General features: G+C 31.4%; 1 protein-coding gene across 1 annotated transcript in view; it reads left to right on the plus strand.

Annotated features, from left to right (window-relative positions):
• The window catches only part of ARL13B (ARF like GTPase 13B), a 96,182-nt gene extending 77,872 nt beyond the window's left edge, over positions 1-18,310 (plus strand). Inside the window, 7 exon segments of the mRNA XM_079155925.1 lie at positions 1,121-1,226; positions 1,663-1,865; positions 4,455-4,563; positions 8,424-8,649; positions 10,229-10,345; positions 11,258-11,326; positions 15,396-18,310. Coding sequence (XP_079012051.1) covers positions 1,121-1,226; positions 1,663-1,865; positions 4,455-4,563; positions 8,424-8,649; positions 10,229-10,345; positions 11,258-11,326; positions 15,396-15,472 — 907 coding nt within the window. The 3' untranslated portion in view covers positions 15,473-18,310.
• Positions 18,311-19,180: the final 870 nt, after the last annotated feature.

Here is a 19,180-nt window from a genome sequence, read left to right on the forward strand (position 1 = left end):
CAGTTCCATCTATTTACTGGGAAATGCCATAATATTCTTCTTTATAGCTGAGTAGTATTCCATTGTGTACATATACCACATTTTCTTTATATGTTCATCTGTTGAAGGGCACCTAGGTTGGATCCATAACTTGGCTATTTTGAATTGAGCAGCTACAAACACTTATGTGGCTGTGTCACTGTAGTATGCTGATTTTAAGTCCTTTTGGTGGTATACCAAGGAGTGGGATCACTGGGTCAAATGGTGGTTCCATTCCAAGTTTTCTAAGGATTCTCCTATTGTTTTCCATAGTGGTTGCACCAATTTGCAGTCCTATCAGCAATGTGTTAGTGAACCTTTTTCCTCACATCCTCACCAACATTTATTGTTACTTATATTCTTAATAATTCCCATTCTGGAGCTGGAGTTATAGCTCAGTGGTAGAGCACTTGCCTAGTATGTGTTAGACCCTGGGTTTGATACTCAGCACCACAAATAAATAAAATAAAATAAAAAATCCATTGACAACTAAAAAAATATTAAAACAAAAAAATTGTTAAAAAAAATTGCCATTTTGACTGGAGTGGGATGGAATCTCATTATAGTTTTAACTTTCATTTCTCTAATGCTAGAGATATTGAACATTTTTTTCATATATTTTTGGCCTTTTGTATTCTTCTGTGAAAAGTACCTGTTCTGAATTCAAATATTATAAGCTAAGGAGGAATATTTGTCATTTAAAACATGATAAATTTGTATTTTTAAATGATAGGAACATAAGTCTACAGTACTTACATCATGATATAATTTAAGAGGGTAAGGACAGAAGTTTTGACTGTGGGCTATGGAAAGTAGCCTACTTCTTTTTGCTTTCATAACTTTCTTGTTGACCTGTTGATATATTGCTTTTGCTGTATGGACATTTTTCTTTATCTGATTTCCCTTTCTTAGGTCAGTTCTCACAGATTTCTTTTCAATAATACGGAAAAATGATGAAATTAATACTACCATTCTTTCTAAAACCAGTTTATTCATTATTCAGTAGATTTAAAACTTTGGAATTGAATGAAATGGTCAAAATATTTTAAGTCACTGTCTGATTATATATATGCCATAAAGCCGTTTCATTTGTCATTCTCAGGTTGGCAAATAAACAAGACAAGGAAGGGGCTTTGGGTGAAGCTGATGTGATTGAATGTCTCTCTCTGGAAAAACTGGTCAATGAGCATAAGTGCCTGTGTCAGATCGTAAGTTTTTTTTTTTTTTTTTTTTCCTTCCCTTTAAAATATGTTCAGTATAACTTAGTTTTTTTATGTAGGTGATAGAAAATAACCTTAAGAGCTCCCCTCCCCCAAGGAAATCATGCTTTCACTATTCTAATATTAGCTAATATTGTAAAATTTGTTGTCTATTTAGTTATTACTGACTTCTATAAACTATCCTAAATGACATCAGACGAGTTTTGTAGCTTACAGATATTATCTAGAACATCTTTCAACTACTGTATAATATGAAAGTTACCGACCCTTGCAAAGGTAGGTATTATAAGTTAGCAAGTGTTCATATCAGTAACTTAAATGGCTTAATTTTAATATGCCTATAATTATGCATCATAGTTTATTAATAGATTTATGTGGAGAACTTTTAGTTTTAATCTTTGAATCAAGTAAATTTCTGTTTCAGGAACCTTGTTCAGCAGTTTTGGGATATGGAAAGAAAATTGACAAATCCATTAAAAAAGGCCTTTATTGGCTACTACATAACATTGCAAGAGACTTTGATGCCTTAAATGAACGTATCCAAAAAGACACAACAGAACAAAGAGCTCTTGAGGAACAGGAGAAAAGAGAAAGGGCTGAGCGAGTGCGAAAATTACGAGAAGAAAGGTAAATAGATTCATTTAACACCATGGATATTTGAACAGAATAAAACCATGGCAATTTATCTCTTATTTCTTATTGATACTTCTAAAGCTCTGCTTTTCAACATGTGGGGAAATTTTGCCTCTAGGGAACTTGTGGCAGCCTGGAGATATTTTTAGTTTCCAGAACTGGGGAGCAAGGGGAAGTGCTGCTGAAACGTAATGGGTAGAGGCCAGGGGTGCTGTTAAATGTCCTACAATGCAAAGGACAGTCTCCCACAACAAAGAATTGTCAGGCTCACTGTGTCATTATGTATGGAGACTAAGAAAACTTTCTTTAGACTCAGCAAAGAGGGAAGGTGAACTGATAGAGGATTAATCAGCTCAAGCAAAAGCTGAATTTCAGCAGTAGTATTGTCAGAAAAATAAGTTACCTCAGGTTTTTAAAATATATTTAAAAATTATGTTTAAAATGAATCCACCAAACTCTATTAAAAAAAAGATTTGTAAAGTTCTACTTCAGAATCATAATCTTAATGCTGTAAGAAAGTGCTAATATTTGAATAGAAGTTGAATTGTTACATGGTGGAAAAGGGAAGAAAAGAGGAAAACGAAAAACATTTCTAAGTGAACTATAAGATTCAAACTTGCCTTCAATCAACATAAGTAATATTGGCGTTCCACATGGTTTGACATAGTTGCAGCCCAGTAGACAAGACAACACTACCTTTGTGAGGTGTTTCCTTAACGTTGTAGAGGATATCATCTGATGCTGTCTGTCCTTCGCTGTATAGGTAGAACTTAAAGGAATAAAATATCTGTAAAAATAACTCTTTATCCTCAAGTGCTCAGGAGGAGTATAAGCATGTTGTTCATCTACCAGCTTACTGATATCAAAGAAAGAATGGGATGAGAGATCTTGGCAACTGCTCACACGAACTTTTACTCACTGTGAAAATCTTTGGATTTTTTTTATCCTAGTGAATATTTTCATGATACAAAACTATTATAACCATTATGTATATATTTATAAAAAACATCCAGTCACATTTTTCTAAAAAATCTGTTGGCATTCCTCCACTAAGAAAACAAACAGGAACTTAGGGTAGAGCTTACTGGTAGAGAATGGGCATAGCATATGGAATGCCCTGTGTTCAAATTCCAATACCAAAAAAGAAAAAGAAATGAAGATGAAAGCAACAATAAAAAATCATATTGATACAAGAAATCTGTTAGACATTTTTCTAAAGTTTTTACCTTTTCCGTAATGATATTCTATGTGACAGGCATTTCTGATACTCGTTCTCCTTTCCTCCTTTTTCTATCGCCATGCCTGTTGTGGTCTTAGACTGCTACTGTTGAGCTGAGACTTCATAATCAAAAGTAAACTGGCCTTTAGAGAGGAGTGAATAAAACAATCCTTTTTACTTTTTATATTACTAAATTCAGTCTAATTGGTTCAGATTGTGATTTCTAATGTTCCTGAAAAATATGCTATGTATTGATAGAGAGATACTATATACCTGAAATTGTTACTAGTAAATCAATAACATTAATAACAGTGACTGTCCTATAAGTGTGTTCATTTGCAGAATATTCTCACATGCATTAATTTATCTAATCCTTATAACATCCTTATGAGGTATTTTTGTCCACATTGGTGGGAAAACTGAGGCTCAAAGAGCCAATCCAAGGTCACAAGAGAAGTACATTATAAATTTCCAAATCTTGACTTCCTAGATTCAGAATGAAAGATGTGTATTTCCATAATATAACACAGTTGATAAATTTCCTAGTAATGAATGTTCCATTTGCCATACTATACTGATTATCTGGTTGAAGATTCATAATACTAACTTCTCTGCCTTTGGCTGCTTCTTTTAGCAACTTATTACTCTTCAAGTATTGGGCAACATTAATGATAAATTCCAGAGATAGTAAATGTTTCATTGGTACCTGTATGAAATTATTTAATTAGATTATTGAAGGACAACTTATTTTTATAGCCTCATACTATCATGCAAAGCAATAGTTGTTTTCTAGTTATTCAAATGTGATATACAACTTGACAAAATTTATTATTTTAAATTTTGTCATTTACTTCTGTAGAATTAACCTATGGATGTCCTACTTTTTAATGTTTGTCTTATAAGAAACATGTTTGTGCATAAATAAAAACATAGATTGTGTTAATGTTTTCCCAGTAGTTTTACGGAAGACATAGCTCTTAAGAAAAAGGTTAACAAAGACTTAACCTATCGACCAATAAAAATGACAGTAGTTATTTTAAGAGAATAATTAATGAATTGACAAATAAACACCCTTGGCATGTGGAAAAATAATTAAATTTCACTTTAGCATTAAGAAGTCAGTCATACAAATGTCATTTTTGTTGGAATTTCTTCTAAAATTCAAGTGACAAACTTTTACGTGAGGATAGAGGCCTATTACCCGCATGAGGAATTTTTAAATGTTTTTAGTAATTAAAAGCCAAAACTAGATGTTTTAAATTACTAAGTTTTAATAATCTTAAACCTATCTCAAATAGGTTTCTTAAACATGGTTCAGCGCTTTTTCAAAATGAATTTTAATTTTTTTTCCCCTCAAATAATAGAGAACAAAGAGAACGAGAGCAATCTGATGAAACCAATGGTCTGGCTGAGTTGGACCCAGAACCAGTTACTGTTAATCCTTTCCAGCCAATAGCATCTGTAATCATTGAGGTATGAGTGGTGGCAAATGTTAATTTTTATATCTTAAATTATAAATTTGAAGTTGGGACAGGATGCAAGGAGATAGAAGAATTTCTCCAGAAAAAATTATTTGTAACAAAATTAAAGGTGAGAGGCAAATAGAAGCTTTACTGCTTTTTATTTCTCTTCAGATTTTACTTTTAGAGACTGGGGATGTAGCTCAGTGGTACAGTGTCTGCCTAGCATGCATCCAAAAAAATTTAAAAATTTAAAAAATTACTTTTTGAAATCAGGTGTGGTAATGCATGCCTGTAATCCCCCTGACTCAGGAGTCCAAGGCAGGAGGATTGCAAGTTCGAGACTGTCCTTAACAACTTAGCGAGGCCCTAAACAATTTAGTGAGACCCTGTGTCAAAATAGTAAGTAAAAAGAACTGGAGATGTGGCTCAGTGGTTGAGCACTTCTGGATTCAATCCAATACCCCCTCTCCCCCAAAATAATTACTTTTGATGTAGCATAGAAAGGGAAGTATATGATTATAAAATTAAATGAGAATGAAAATGAAGTTTGAATACAGCAATTTTATTAATGTTACTATTTTTGATAAATTTATTTTTGTCATTTATTTCATATAGTAGCGATATATTTATTCTTATTAATATTTGTCTTTTTCCCAGTTTCCATCTATGATAATATTTAGATGTTCATAATGTGTTAGACTAATAATCAATTTTGTTTTGCCAGGAAAATAAGAATATTCAAAACTGCAACAAATTCTCCTGTGTCTGAATACCATTTATTTTAATTTTCATTATCACAAGTTTTTCAAACATTAATTTGTAGATTTTAATTATTAAGAAGTTAAGGTGGGGTGTGTGTGTGTGTGTGTGTGTGTGTGTCAGTGTCTTTGTTTTCATCTTCTGCTGGGGTCCAGAGTTTACCGTGGCTCCCCTGTATTCATTCTCAGCAGCCACCTCCTCCTAGGCAGTGTTTTCCTAATTCCATTAATTCAGAGCTTACTGTGGAAGCAGGACTGCTGATCCTGCCAATGTGTTCCACATTCTTCTTCCCCTGTCACTGCCTCCTTCCACACAGGTGCTCATCTGGAGAGGTGGATGATTGTTTTCTCCTTGGAGCTGCTGCTGAGGAGGGAGGCAGCTCCACAGGTAAGACGAATGGATAGTTTTGGTATTGCTTTATTTTATAAAATAATAGGTAACATGAGATATTTGGTTTTAACTTACCTTGTCCCATCCTCCTATGTAGAATTGAAAACTTGGGAATTCATGGATTAAGTTGATATCTGACAGTTAGTTAAATCTTTTATTAACCCTATTGCATTTACCCTAAATGTGTTATTCTTAGTAAAGGTATATTAAGAGCATGAAGTATTGTTTTGTCTCCATTCTATCAAATATTGTGTTTGTCAAGTTTTGTTTTATGTTATTTTAAAAATATTGATAGAGAGCCAGCTGTGGTGGTGCATGCCTGTAATCCCAGCAGCTCAGGAGGCTGAGGTAGGAGGATCGTAAGTTTGAGACCAATCTCAGCAACATAGTGAGTGAGACCCTAAGCAACTTAGAAAGACCCTATCTCAAAATTAAAAGTACAAAGGGCTGAGGATATGACTCAGTGGTTAAGCAACCCTGGGTTCAATTCCTAGTACCAAAAAAAAAAAAAAAAAAAAAAAAAGATTATATATATGTATAGAAGAAGGAAATCAAGATTTACATTTCACTTTGAAACAGTAACTTACTCTGTAGTAAAACCTACCTTTTAAAGACCAATTATTTAATACTACCATGGGCAAAAATTACTTAGAAGGCTCTAGTACTTCTCTCAGCCTTATATTTTTAAAATTATCTTTACTGTGAAAACACCAGTATTACATAATACAAGTGTATTGCATAAAATACCACATATATATAACAAGTCTATAAATTTATTAGTGATATAGGGAAAGTACAGTTATTCTGTTTTTAAGTTAGGATAATTTCAAGATGTTCAGTGAAATAATGAAAACAAAGTACTTATAATCTCCTTTTTACCATGTACATTTATTTATTTTTCCTTAGTAGATTTGCATTGTCAGAAGCACTTTTGATTTTACCAGTTAATAAACAGTGAGGTATTGTAAAGTTTCGGTTCCAGAATAGACAAATCAGTACAACAAATAGTAATGAACCTAATTGTATATAAGCGTTTAGTCTAAGATAAATGGTAACACTTCAAATCTGAGAGAATATTGGAACAGTTGAGCAGTCATTTAGAAAAAACCTGAAATTATTTAACACTGTGTACCATATTAAATTCCAGAAATATCAAAAACTTAAATGTAGGGCTGGGGATATAGCTCAGTTGTAGAGTGCTTACCCAATCCCCAGCACTGCAAAAAGAAAGAAAGAAAAAAAAAACTTAAATGTATATTTTTAAAGTAACATTAATAATATGATTAAGTATTGGTAAATACTTGGCCGATAAAAAACTTTCAAAGGAAGACAATCAAGCCACAGGTCCATAAAGTGTAAAAATGGATAGCTCTTATATTCAATTTCATAAGAGTTGTTATACAAAGTTAAAAGGCATAAAATGAAAACAAACAACCCTAATGAAAATTATGGCAGATAGGACATATAGTCCTGTGCAACTATGTGATTAGTCCTAGTGACAGATAAGACAAGGGCAGGAAAAAAGGACTTCTTATAAAATACTATGAAAATAATAAAAAATGGGTATTGGGTTACCAGAGGCAGTTCCCTAAAGTGGGGGGGGGGGGGGGCAATAAGGGTATTTAATAGTTCATCTTGCTTAGTAATGAAAATTTTAAAATTAAATCAAACCAAACTTAATTAAATCAAAATAAAATGTTAAAATAGCTATTAGTTTTTCAGAGATACAAAAGGTTGATAATGATATACAGTACTTAAAATGATTTAGAGAAATACTCTCCTATTCCTTTGCCTCAGGTATAAATTGATTCAGTTTTTCAGAAAGGAAGTTTGTGATTATATGTCACATTGTAAATTGTACAGACCCACTGACTCAGCAGTCCCTTTGATCCAGCAGTTCTGTTAGTAATTTCAGGACAGTTTACTTATAATAATGACACTTAGAAATACTTTCTGTGTTCATTGAAATGGAATTGGAAAAATAAATTTATCATATGTTACTCATAACATATCATAATGGTTATTTAATGTAAGTTACATAACAATTTATTCAATACAACCATTTTAAATATTAATGTAATTGATGAAAATAATAGTAGCTAACACATAGCATTTATAATATGAGGCACTATTCTAAGCACTTGATTGACATTGAAAGACTTTTAAATTAATTTTTATTGGTGCATTATCATCACACATAGCAGTGTATTCATTGTGAATATTTGTACATGCCCGTAATTTGGTCAATTTCATTCCCCAGTATCTCCCTTTCCCATTCATCCTGCTTTCTCCCTTCTTCTAGTCTCCTTCCTCTTCTCTATTAGTTTCCTTTCTATAGAAATATTCTTAAATAAAACAATTCTTTTTTTGTTTAAACAACAAATAAATAGGTATATATAGAGAGATAGTTACATACTTACATGTTTGTGGGTGGTGAATGTCTGTATGTGTGGGAATAGCCATAGGAAACCTCTTAATGATTATACACTAAATAGTGGTATCTGTAGATTGTGAAATCATAGGTAATATTTTCTTTCTTTATTCTTGTTTTATTAATTATTTAGTAGTTATGTTTTCATAATATATTCAATAAATAATTATGATGAAAATATCACAGTGCTGCTGAAATTACAAAATACTCTTAATCAACTTCATCCTTAAAATTGTCTTAAGGTAGAATAGAACCCTTATAATAACGATAATATACTTCATTTTTGTTAGAATGAAAAAAAACTTGAAAAAGAGAAGAAGAAGCAAATGATGGAGACAGACAGTGATGGTTGCCTGCTGCAACATAAAATTGAGCCTGAGCAAATAGAGACAGAGAACCAGATTGGTGACAGCAGCCAAAAACACAATGAACTTGAAATAGTAGAAAATTATAAGGAGGCATTAACACAGCAGTTGGAGAATGAAGATGAGACAGACCATCGAGCATCAGAATCAGGTATATCTAGTTATGTCAAGTAATTTTCATACATTTATATAGCTTATTTATACTTTATTTCATGTACCATATTTATTTTTACAAGAAAATGTAGTGCACTTTTGTTTCCAAATGCAGTAGTATGATTTTTTTTCCAGGTATTTAGTTAATCATTAACCACTTTTTTCTTCCTCTGACATGTTTTTTTTAATGCCGAGTTTAAAATGTGATCCTTAATAACATAAAATGAATTCAGCAGAAATTCAGTCTTCAATTTTAATTTTATAAGTTTATAATACAGTACAATTCCCAGAAATCCATGGAATTTAACTTTTTTAAGGCTTTTCTGTTTTGTTTCTTAAGCCTTGTAATGATACAATGAACATAATTTTCTTTATAGTCTGGCTATTTCTATAGGATGCAAGCAATCAGTAGAACAATGTTAGATTTGAGGTTGTACTTTTCTGTTGTCAGTTGGGAGGTTAGGGCAGCCATATTCATACCCATATAACTCTTATCAGCAGAGTATTAAATGAAGGTAGACTTATTACAGTGATCTCAGTTTTTTAAGAGAACTCTAATACTGATAACATTGAAGAAAAGTAGTGGGCAAATAGCTCAGCTCACAGAGCGCTTGCCTTGAGTGTGCACGGTCCCGGGTTTGAATCCCCAGCACCTCAGAAAATATTGAAGAAAAGTGATTTAGTAAATGACTTTATAGTTTAGGGAGATCTGAAATCATAAATCATAACCATAATAACAACTTAAATTTTGTTCTTTAAAAGTATGACTCCAGGTTAATTATTTGATTTAACACAGCACTATGTTATTTATTATAGTGATCCTGGGGCATTATTTCCATTATGTAAGTGGGAAACCGGGGACCTGGACAGGTTAAATAACGTCATGTGTCCTACTAGTGGCTGGGTTGAGACCACCCCAGTCCAAATCATGTTTCACATTCTATCCTGTTTCATCACCTGAAGTACTGCCCATCCTAAAATATCAAATGGTTTTAGAGCTCTCATTCCATTTTCCCACCTGTTAAGCCTATAACTTTAATAGTAAAAGGATAACTTTGTTTCTATCTGGAGTGAAACATCTCAAATGACACTAACTTATTTATAAAACGTTTCCTTTTAAATATGATGTTCTTTTTTTACTCTTTTGTAACTTTATAGATTTTGGCTATTTCTCATGTTAAGATAATTCCCATTTTATAAAACGTGTGTATAATTTAGCAGTTAGGAATTATTTAATTTCAGTAACTTTGATATTCTGAATTTTTAAGTACTATGCCACTCTGGTTTTACATTTTTAAAATTTAAGCATTAATATATCATATCCTTAAGGTGCTTTTATGTGTTTGTCTGTAATTTTTGTTTGTTTATTGTAGAATGAACAGAAATTTAATTCTGCCAGGTCTACTAAGTGATTTTGGTTACATACATTGATACTGGGCATACCTTCTTTAGGTGTAATATTTTGTTATAACAATTTCTAAAGTTGAATATAAGGTTTCTATTATAATATCAATATTCTCCATTTATTCATTGTTTTCTGTTATAGAGGTTTACTTTTTCCCAATATATTATTATAGATAACAGTAAAAAGAAAACTAAGAAACTGAGAATGAAAAGGAGTCACCGGGTAGAACCAGTTAATACTGATGATGCTGCTCCTAAGAGTCCAACACCACCTCCACCTCCACCTCCTGGTGAGTAAATTGATACTGATGCTGAATTTAGAAATACTGCTTTAAACAATGGAGAGGGGGTGGGGGAAGGATAGAAAGGAAAAGAAATCATATAGTTTTTATTTGTTTTTCATTATTTTGTGAATTTTTGAGAAAGGACTCTACTCTTGGTGCAGAATCTGTCAACGTAAGTTATTAATTTTCATTAAAAAAAGGTAAAAAACTATTAAGAAAATCATACTCAATAATTTCTTGAATGTATTCAAGCTGTATTTGAAATATCAGTTATCCGATTGCTAAGAGGAATTTAAGTTTAATGTGAACCTTCAAAAAATTGGACCTTTCACCTGAAAGTTACCTAGATGTATAAGCTTTCCCAGTTTGAATCCAACATATGCACAAGATTAATTTATGTCACGCATGTAAAGAAGCACTGGGACATAACTGCACAACAATAGTAACTTTTTAGTACTAAACATAGTACCTTATCTGCTATATGTGCTCAATAAATACCTGATGACTGACTAAATGTTTGCAGTGTCCTTGCAGTCGTGCCTCAAGACTTCATATGGTAACATTTCCTGTAAGAATTTTTTTTAAAAAACTCATTTTTAGTATTCAACTTAACAAGAAAACATTTCTTTTAGCCTCTCTTAGGGGTTCAGACAGTAGTCTAAAGCTTACTTAAGTTAGTGAAGAGGTTTATGTTTTTAAGGTGAATAAAAACTTAAAGCAGATGGTAGCAGACTAGAGTTACATTTTGAAATAGAAGCCATTTAAAATGGGTTTATATATATTCAGTGTTGTGTCATTTAGTACATTTGAATCAACATTGAATGCTATTTACATTTCCTGTGGAAGGAGAAATCCTCTCAACAGAACCCAAAAGACATTTGTTTAACAGTGTTTTTAAATGTGTTTCTTTTTCTTTAGTTGGCTGGGGAACCCCCAAAGTCACTAGACTTCCAAAACTTGAGCCTCTTGGTGAAACACGTCATAATGGTAATGCACGAGGATCAGTTTTCAGATATCATCTGTTCTTATTGCATTCACTTTTCTTTACCTCATAATTTCAACAAGCTTAATATTTTATTTTTGGAAACCTTTCAAATACACTGCCATCCTTTTTCATTATGCTTTTCCTTTTTTTAAAACTTTTTAAAAAATTTTAAATGCATTCTCCATCTATATAATTTGGTTTTGTTTGCCTTGGAATACAGAGATATTTTGTTTATTCATGATACTTATGCCAATAGTTATGAAAAGAAAAATATTTTAAAACCATTTTAATTTGACACATTACAGTTAGATTTTATGGTGTTTAAAAAAAAAAAGCTCTGTGATAATGCCATATAATTTTTTTTTTATTTTCTGAATAAGACACCCAGCTGCTTAATATTAAAACTGAGTAAAGATCAATACAGTCTATAAAATCAGAAATCAAATCAATGGAAAGTTACCAAAGGCTTTATTGGAAAGAATAACTTTCTTTAATGAGATTAACATTAACCTAATACTAATGGTATTAGAATTGCTGGAAGCAAAAACTAGAGAAAGGACCAGTTGGGGATAGTAGAGAACATAGGGAGAGGAAGTTGCAGACCATTAGCTAGATTTTTTTCAATAAGATATTTCTAGAATACAAAAGAATAATTATACATAATCGTAGCTTTCTAAATTTGTTCAGTCAGAATATCCAGTTCCCTTTTTGATAATTCTGTGTTAACCTACTATAAAACTGTTTCATAAGGAGAGAACTTACCAGAAAAGACATTAGAAGTTCAGTTGTCAGAAAAGCATTACCATATAATTTGACATTATATTAAAACATATTAAATATTTTATTCAAAATATATAAATGTAAGTGTGCGATTTGCCTTCTTTTTCAGAACACTATGTAGTTCAGTAATGAAATATTTCTTAACAGTAAAAATTGGAAGATTTATTGTTACACTTCTAAAGACAGAAAGTTGTTTTAGACTATTCAAAAATTACCGATGTATTTTCTGGAATCACGCATGCCTGGTTTACTAATTTTAATATCATGATATTTTTATTGATTATGACAGGTTAATTGCTGCTATCATATAACTTTATGTACATTAGAATAGATTATCAGTTTAAATATTAATGATGTTAGAAAAACTGGGTAATATTAGTGTTTATATACATAATATCTATATATGAATAATTCTCATAAGACAGATATTTTTTCCCATACTGAATTCATCATTCAACAAAAACCTATTTTGTATTTGACACGAGCCAACATGTTTGTAAGACCAATGAATAATGCATACATACTGCCTTATGAAGATCACCATCTAATAGAGAAAATAATACTTCACCATACTTAGTATATGGCAATATATTTTGTGGTTCAGAATTACTGTGCACATATGCATCGGAAGTTAGGCATTAGTACTGGGTCGTCTGAGTGAGAAGAAAAAGAAGCAGAAGAAACAAAATGTTAAGTTAGAGATGGAGGAAAAAACATGCCTTATTTGGAAAATAGCTTGTGACTCGACCTTAGACTTATGCATAGAGTAGGTAAAAAAAGAGAAAATTGTAAATTACAAAGAACATTCAAAGTGGAATTCTGGCTTATGACTAGATGATGAAGGTCTTCTATGTTGAGATGTCTGGATTTGCTATAATTTTTAAGAGAAAATATTCATTTTTAGCATGGGAAAAGTAATATTAGATTTGATACTTAGGAAAACAATTTTTGTCACAGTGTACTGAGTACAAAAACAATTATTATCACAATGTATCAAGTAGTGATAATCATCACTACACCTGAGGTAAGAATCTCAGGAGGCAGTTACAGTAATCAAAGTAATAAATAAGGAATGGGTATTGAAATGAAGAAAAAATGTATGCAAAGAATATTTTAATAATAATAGCAAGTAATATTTGATGAATGAAGGTGTGGGGTGAGGGCAAGAGAAATAGAGTATAATTTGGCTCAAGGGGATATAAGGTTGGTGTTACGACTAAAACTGAAAATATATTAAGAGAAAGGGAACCCGTTTTAGAGAGACATAGAAAGGTAGACATATACAGATGTAGGCTTATCTGTGTGGAAATGTCTAAAGGCCAATATAAAGTAAGATTATGGAGTTTAGGAGAAATGTGACATGGGAAGTGGGGGAGAATATGTGGGTAGTTCCCCCCACACACAGCTGTCACTACACAATAGCAGTACTTTGCACATAACAGATGCTCTATAATTGTTTCTGAATGAATGCAATTGAGGGAATGATGGTTTGCTGTTTGTCAGGAAAAGAATGTCCAATCAGAGACTAAGAATTGATGGTGGTGTTCAGGGTAAGCATTACAATTAAGAAAAACTGGAGAAAGAGATTGAAAATGGGCTGAGAAGGATCTCCCTCCCACCCCTCACATAAATCAGAACTCTGGGAAAGAATTATGATAAATTAGTTAAGTTTAAGACCACTATATTCTAATACTTTTAGTTTTCCGTTTGTCAAATGTTTGCTTCCCAGTGTGAAGATATTTTATACCTTCACACACTTAAAAATATCTTTATTTTTTCTATAAATTTTGAATCAAAGGATACATAACCTGGTTTTAAAAAAATTATAATCAATTCTGCTTTTATGAAGCAAGCAGATGTAATAAATTTTAAATTTTAATATGAAAAGTTTATATTAAGTAGTTTTGGGGGTTTAACAGGATATTTTCATCTAAGCTCCTGCTAGGTACCAGTTACATAATTGCTCTGCTGCTTTTTCTCAAGCTTAGATACATTTCTGTGCCTTTATATCTGGAAGTATTTTGACAAAAGGTTGATGGCAAGTAGACAACAGGTGCATGATGAGCTATAGCAGATGATTAATAATTGAGCATCTATGATATCATTTTAATTATGGTTATAATGATAACTGTATATACCCTGTACTTACCATGTGCTTAAGAAATTTTAATTCCCCCAAATAACCTTTAAAATGGGCAACAGTATCCCACTTTTCAGCATGAGGAACATCACATCACTAGTAAATGGCAGAACCAGTATTTGAACTTAGGTCTGCCCAGCCTTGAAACCCATACTTTTAACTCATAACCAAAGTTATTCTATTTTATTAAGATCTGTTAAAGCATGATTACTATTTAATGTTTGCTTTGAAATTATTGTGGGGATTGAACCCAGGAACACTTAACCACTGAGCCACACTCCCAACGCCCCTCTCCTTTTTTTTTTTGAGATGGGGTCTCAGTGTTTTTTAGGGCCTAATTAAGTTGCTGAGGCTGACCTCAAACTTGCAATCCTCCTGTCTCAGCCTCCTGAGCTGCTGGGATTACAGGTGTGTGCCAATCTACCCTGCTGAAATTATACTTGATTTAAAAAAAAAAAAATTTCCCTGTGTGTGTGTTGTGTGTGTGTGTGTGTAGTGATCTTTATCACCTATGCTCCTAAAAAAAATTTAATAGGACAGAAAGAACTTATGGAAGAGTTATATATGCCATTAAATTTATAAGCCAATTATTATAATTAAGAAATAGAAATTTATGATGAAGGGCACAATTTTTTTGTATAAAATATGCCCCAAGTCACTGAACTATATTGAAGAATATAGTTAAAGAATATAGTTGAAGAATATAGTAAAAGAGTCCAATTTGATTCTCCTAAATTACATAGAAATAACAGCTACTGGATAAGAGCATGTATACAGATAGTAACTTACCAGGGTCTTACTAGCAGGTTCTATAGATTTTGAATATTTTATATTTGTTCTGTTCTAATGTGAATGTGTAATTGGAAACAAAAATAATAATAATAATAAATGTAACTATTTGGTGTAGTTTCTTACTAAGTCAATTAGAATTTACCCTGGTTTTTGTATTTTGAATTTATTTTATTTTTCATATATTCTGGGTTTTGTTTTGTTTTTTTTTTTTTTTTTTTTTTGCTATCTTCCCAACTATCACCTCACTTGACAAGTCAGTGAGTCTTATTTTTTTAATGTATTAGTTGAAAAATAATGAAATGTGTCAAAAATTGATGATTATAACTGTTTTGTGTCCGTGGTTACCCCTCTTTATGTAGATTTCTATGGGAAGCCGCTGCCTCCCCTAACTGTGCGACAGAGACCTAATGGTGATGCTCATGATGTGATATCATAACCAAATCATATGGATTGGCACGCTTAATATCAGCAAGGTGAACTGGGACCTCCTTCTCAGAAGAAGAAAAACTTTTGAGCATTGATGACTGGGGCAATAAAATCATAATGATTTTAGTGAGGGAATTAATAGCCAAGGACCTGATCTGATAATTAACTTCTCCATATTCTTCACACAGAATGACCAGTTGATGGGATGAATAACATTTGGACCATGTTAATAGGAGTTAGTGTTGACTCCTTGGTTTTTATATCCCCACTCATAGGCAAATTCCTGAAAGAAAACGTCTTCAGAAATAGAGCCAATGGACTCTATGTACTTTATTGTTTACTACTCCGTATTTCTATATAGCAAACATTTTTTTATAAGATACATGGGCATGGAAGGAAACTCCTGGGAATTTATAAACTAAATTTTTAACTTTTTATATTTTTCTAAAATTTTTGTTTAATTGCTATTATCTTGATTGTGCACTTTTCTACAGATTTTTTTTTTTTATTTGTGTGTGGAAAATAGAGTTAATTTACTTGACAAACATGAACTGTACAAACAGGATATATTTATATGACTTAAGTTTTATAATAGCATTGTTCTTAGTGTGTACATCCTAATTTGACTTTATTTTAAAATAATCTTTTTAAAAAGCAGATACTCAGTCTTTATTCTACCAAATTATGTGATTTGAAAGCATTATTCAAGGAAATCTTTCAATTTTATTGTTTTCGTTTTCTTTGATAATTTCAATAAATGAGAATTAAAATACTTTTATTAACCTAATTATTTAATTAATAAAAATGTTTTATATTACTGAAAGTTCCAAGAAACCCCTGTTTTAAAGGTTAAGACACTTTCAGAGATCAAGGTGGTCCCTATTATGACTACTGTCAGAAACCATAGTGAATCTTTTATGTTATTCTAATTCTTTCATGCCTTGAAATTATAGGCAAAAAGACTGAAAAAAAAAAAAAAACTACTGCAGGTTCAGAGACTTATATTTTACAACAAATAACTTGGGTGCTAAAGCAAAAAAAATGAAATGTTAGTTCAAATACTTTTGTAAAGAAATTAATGCAAAATATTTCTCAATTTAAAATTTACTTCTCTTGCACCCATAGGATTCTCTGTCATTTAGACAACTGTTAGATATGAATTTTCAGTAAAGTATTCTTTCTTTATATTAAGGTGAAAGTAATGCAAACAGAATAACTTTAATACAACCTAGTTAAGACTGTTGGGTTTGGTACCTGTACTGACAACAGACATGTCCTGGTATGTGATGACAACATAAATAAGTATATCTAAGCCAGTTTAATATAATTATTTACTTTCAGAATTTTGCTTTGGAGTATCACATTTTATTCACATTTTTAATGTCACTGAACTTTTTTGATCAGATCAGTTTTTAATCAGAATGCTTATTACCACGTCAGCAGGTCACAGTTTCTTGGAGTTGGTACACGGACCTACCTAGCACCTAAATAAGAAAAAAGCATTCTACTTTTTATGATATAAAATTCATAACAATCTAAATTTGATAGGTGGCTAAAATGTGAGGAAAAGCATCACAGGAAGACAGCATGTATATTTCGAAATTAATTTTATAAGAAAAATTGCTCACATTTTTGTTCCTTTTGTAACATTTATATTCATTTTTTAAAGCTAAACTTTTTCTGTATTTTTAATATTCATCTGATTTGAGTAAAGATACATTTTTAAAATTTTTATCCTACCAATGTTTACTGTAGAACATGGTAACTGCTGACTCCATTTCATAAAAATGAAAATGATTTGAGATTAAATATAGCATCAAATGGAATATTTCATATAGCTACTTCAAAAGTTAGTTTTCTTAAAGATTCTAAAATACTTCGAGATGTTTTGTAAATCCAGGTGGATTTTAACAATTACATACCTATTTTGTTATATGCTGCATTTTTATTCTTAATCACCATGAATTATGACATTTTCACCCAATAAAATTAATTTATATTATATTCTGTTTTCTCTTGATTTCAGTGAATTTAAGTGATTTTCTTTGGAATAAAATAAGATTTTAAAAATATAATTATTGAAAGAGTTTAAATCATTATATTAAAATAATGGACTTTCTGTTATTTTACATGAAAACATTTTTCTCTGCAAGTTTTTATGTTTGAGATATAAGGTTATTTTTTAAAGCAGCTAAATATAGCATCAAAGCACCTTATGATTCTAGATGAGTCAGTGTCTTTTGTTCAAGCTACTGACCAACAGATATATTTTTACTTATTTAAAATAATTTCATGTGCTTTTCTTAGAAATTCCATATGTATATGGAATATTTTATATTACATAATATTGATGCCATGTGTCAAGCTATGCATAGAAACTATACTAGAGAAAAATGTTGCAAAAACAAAGTAGTGAAGTTAATTTTAAGAGTTATTGGTCGAATGTTTTCCTTAAACTTTTGAACAATTTTGGTAATTTTATTTTTTTTATAATGGAAGTAAATTTATAATTTTGTATTAATTATTTAGCTGCCATGTTTTCTTTATGTTTAAAATCAAATGCTCTTTTAAACGACAGATGAAATTCTAGAATTTACTTAGTATGTTAAATTCCTTGTTCAAAGCCTGGAAAAGTTCACCTGTTGAAAACACCTTTATTTTTACAGCTGCTTTTACTAAGTATTCCCTTAATATGACAACATCTTGATTTGGTTCTATTTGATATGCCATGCTACTCATGGTATTCAGTTTTTCTCTTTCCAATTAAAGAAACCCATGATTCCAGGTGGCAAAAACTTTTCAAAAGGGAAACTGCTTTTATAAATAAAGATGTAAGTTGTAAACTTTATCACTCTTGTCTTTAATGCCTAAGCTTTTCCCAAAGAGTATATTTTACAAGTGAGAGCCTATTAATATTGACTGTTTAATTTTGGGGGAAATACAATCCAGCCCATCCAAAGAACAAATTCGGATATTTCAAAACCTAGATTAAAATATGGCACGTTATTAAAACAGTAATTATTCTTTAGATTTTTAGAAACCAAATAATAGAATCCCATTTAAAAAAAAAATAGGAAGTAAAAAATGAATTTCCTTTAAATAAACAGATCTGATTATAATTGAAGAAAAAAATTAGAAAAATAACCATTTGTTTCTTTATGGCCTGGATTGTAAATTCCTTTTGTTCACTGATGAGGAAATCAGAATTTAAGAAATGAATCAGCGGTCTCAAAACTTGTATAATAGCATCTTTTTTTTTTTTTTTTCTTTTTTTTTGCGGTGCTGGGGATCGAACCCAGGGATCTGTGCTTGCAAGGCAAGCACTTTACCAACTGAGCTATCTCTCCAGCCCTATAATAGCATCTTATACATTTTCAATGTATCTTTATGTTTCAGTCATATTAGTTTGCTAGGGATGCCATAAGTACCACAGACAGGATGGCTTAAACATAAATTTATTTTCTTACATTTCAAGAAAATCCAAGATCAAGGCCCATGTCATGGTTAGGTTTCCTTTTTCTTAAGACTTCTTACCTTGCCTTTTAGGTAGCAGCCAACTTGCTGTGCCCTTACATGGCCTTTTCTCTGCAGTCTTGCCCCTGGTGTGTCTGTTTGTCCAATTTTTCTCTTTTTATAGGGACACCAGTAAGACTGGATTAGGACTCATCCTTACCACCTCATTTTAACTTAATCATGTTTTAAAAGGCCTCATCTCCAA

Source organism: Sciurus vulgaris (assembly GCF_902686455.1).
Source record: "Sciurus vulgaris genome assembly, chromosome: 10".
Taxonomy (NCBI): domain Eukaryota; kingdom Metazoa; phylum Chordata; class Mammalia; order Rodentia; family Sciuridae; genus Sciurus; species Sciurus vulgaris.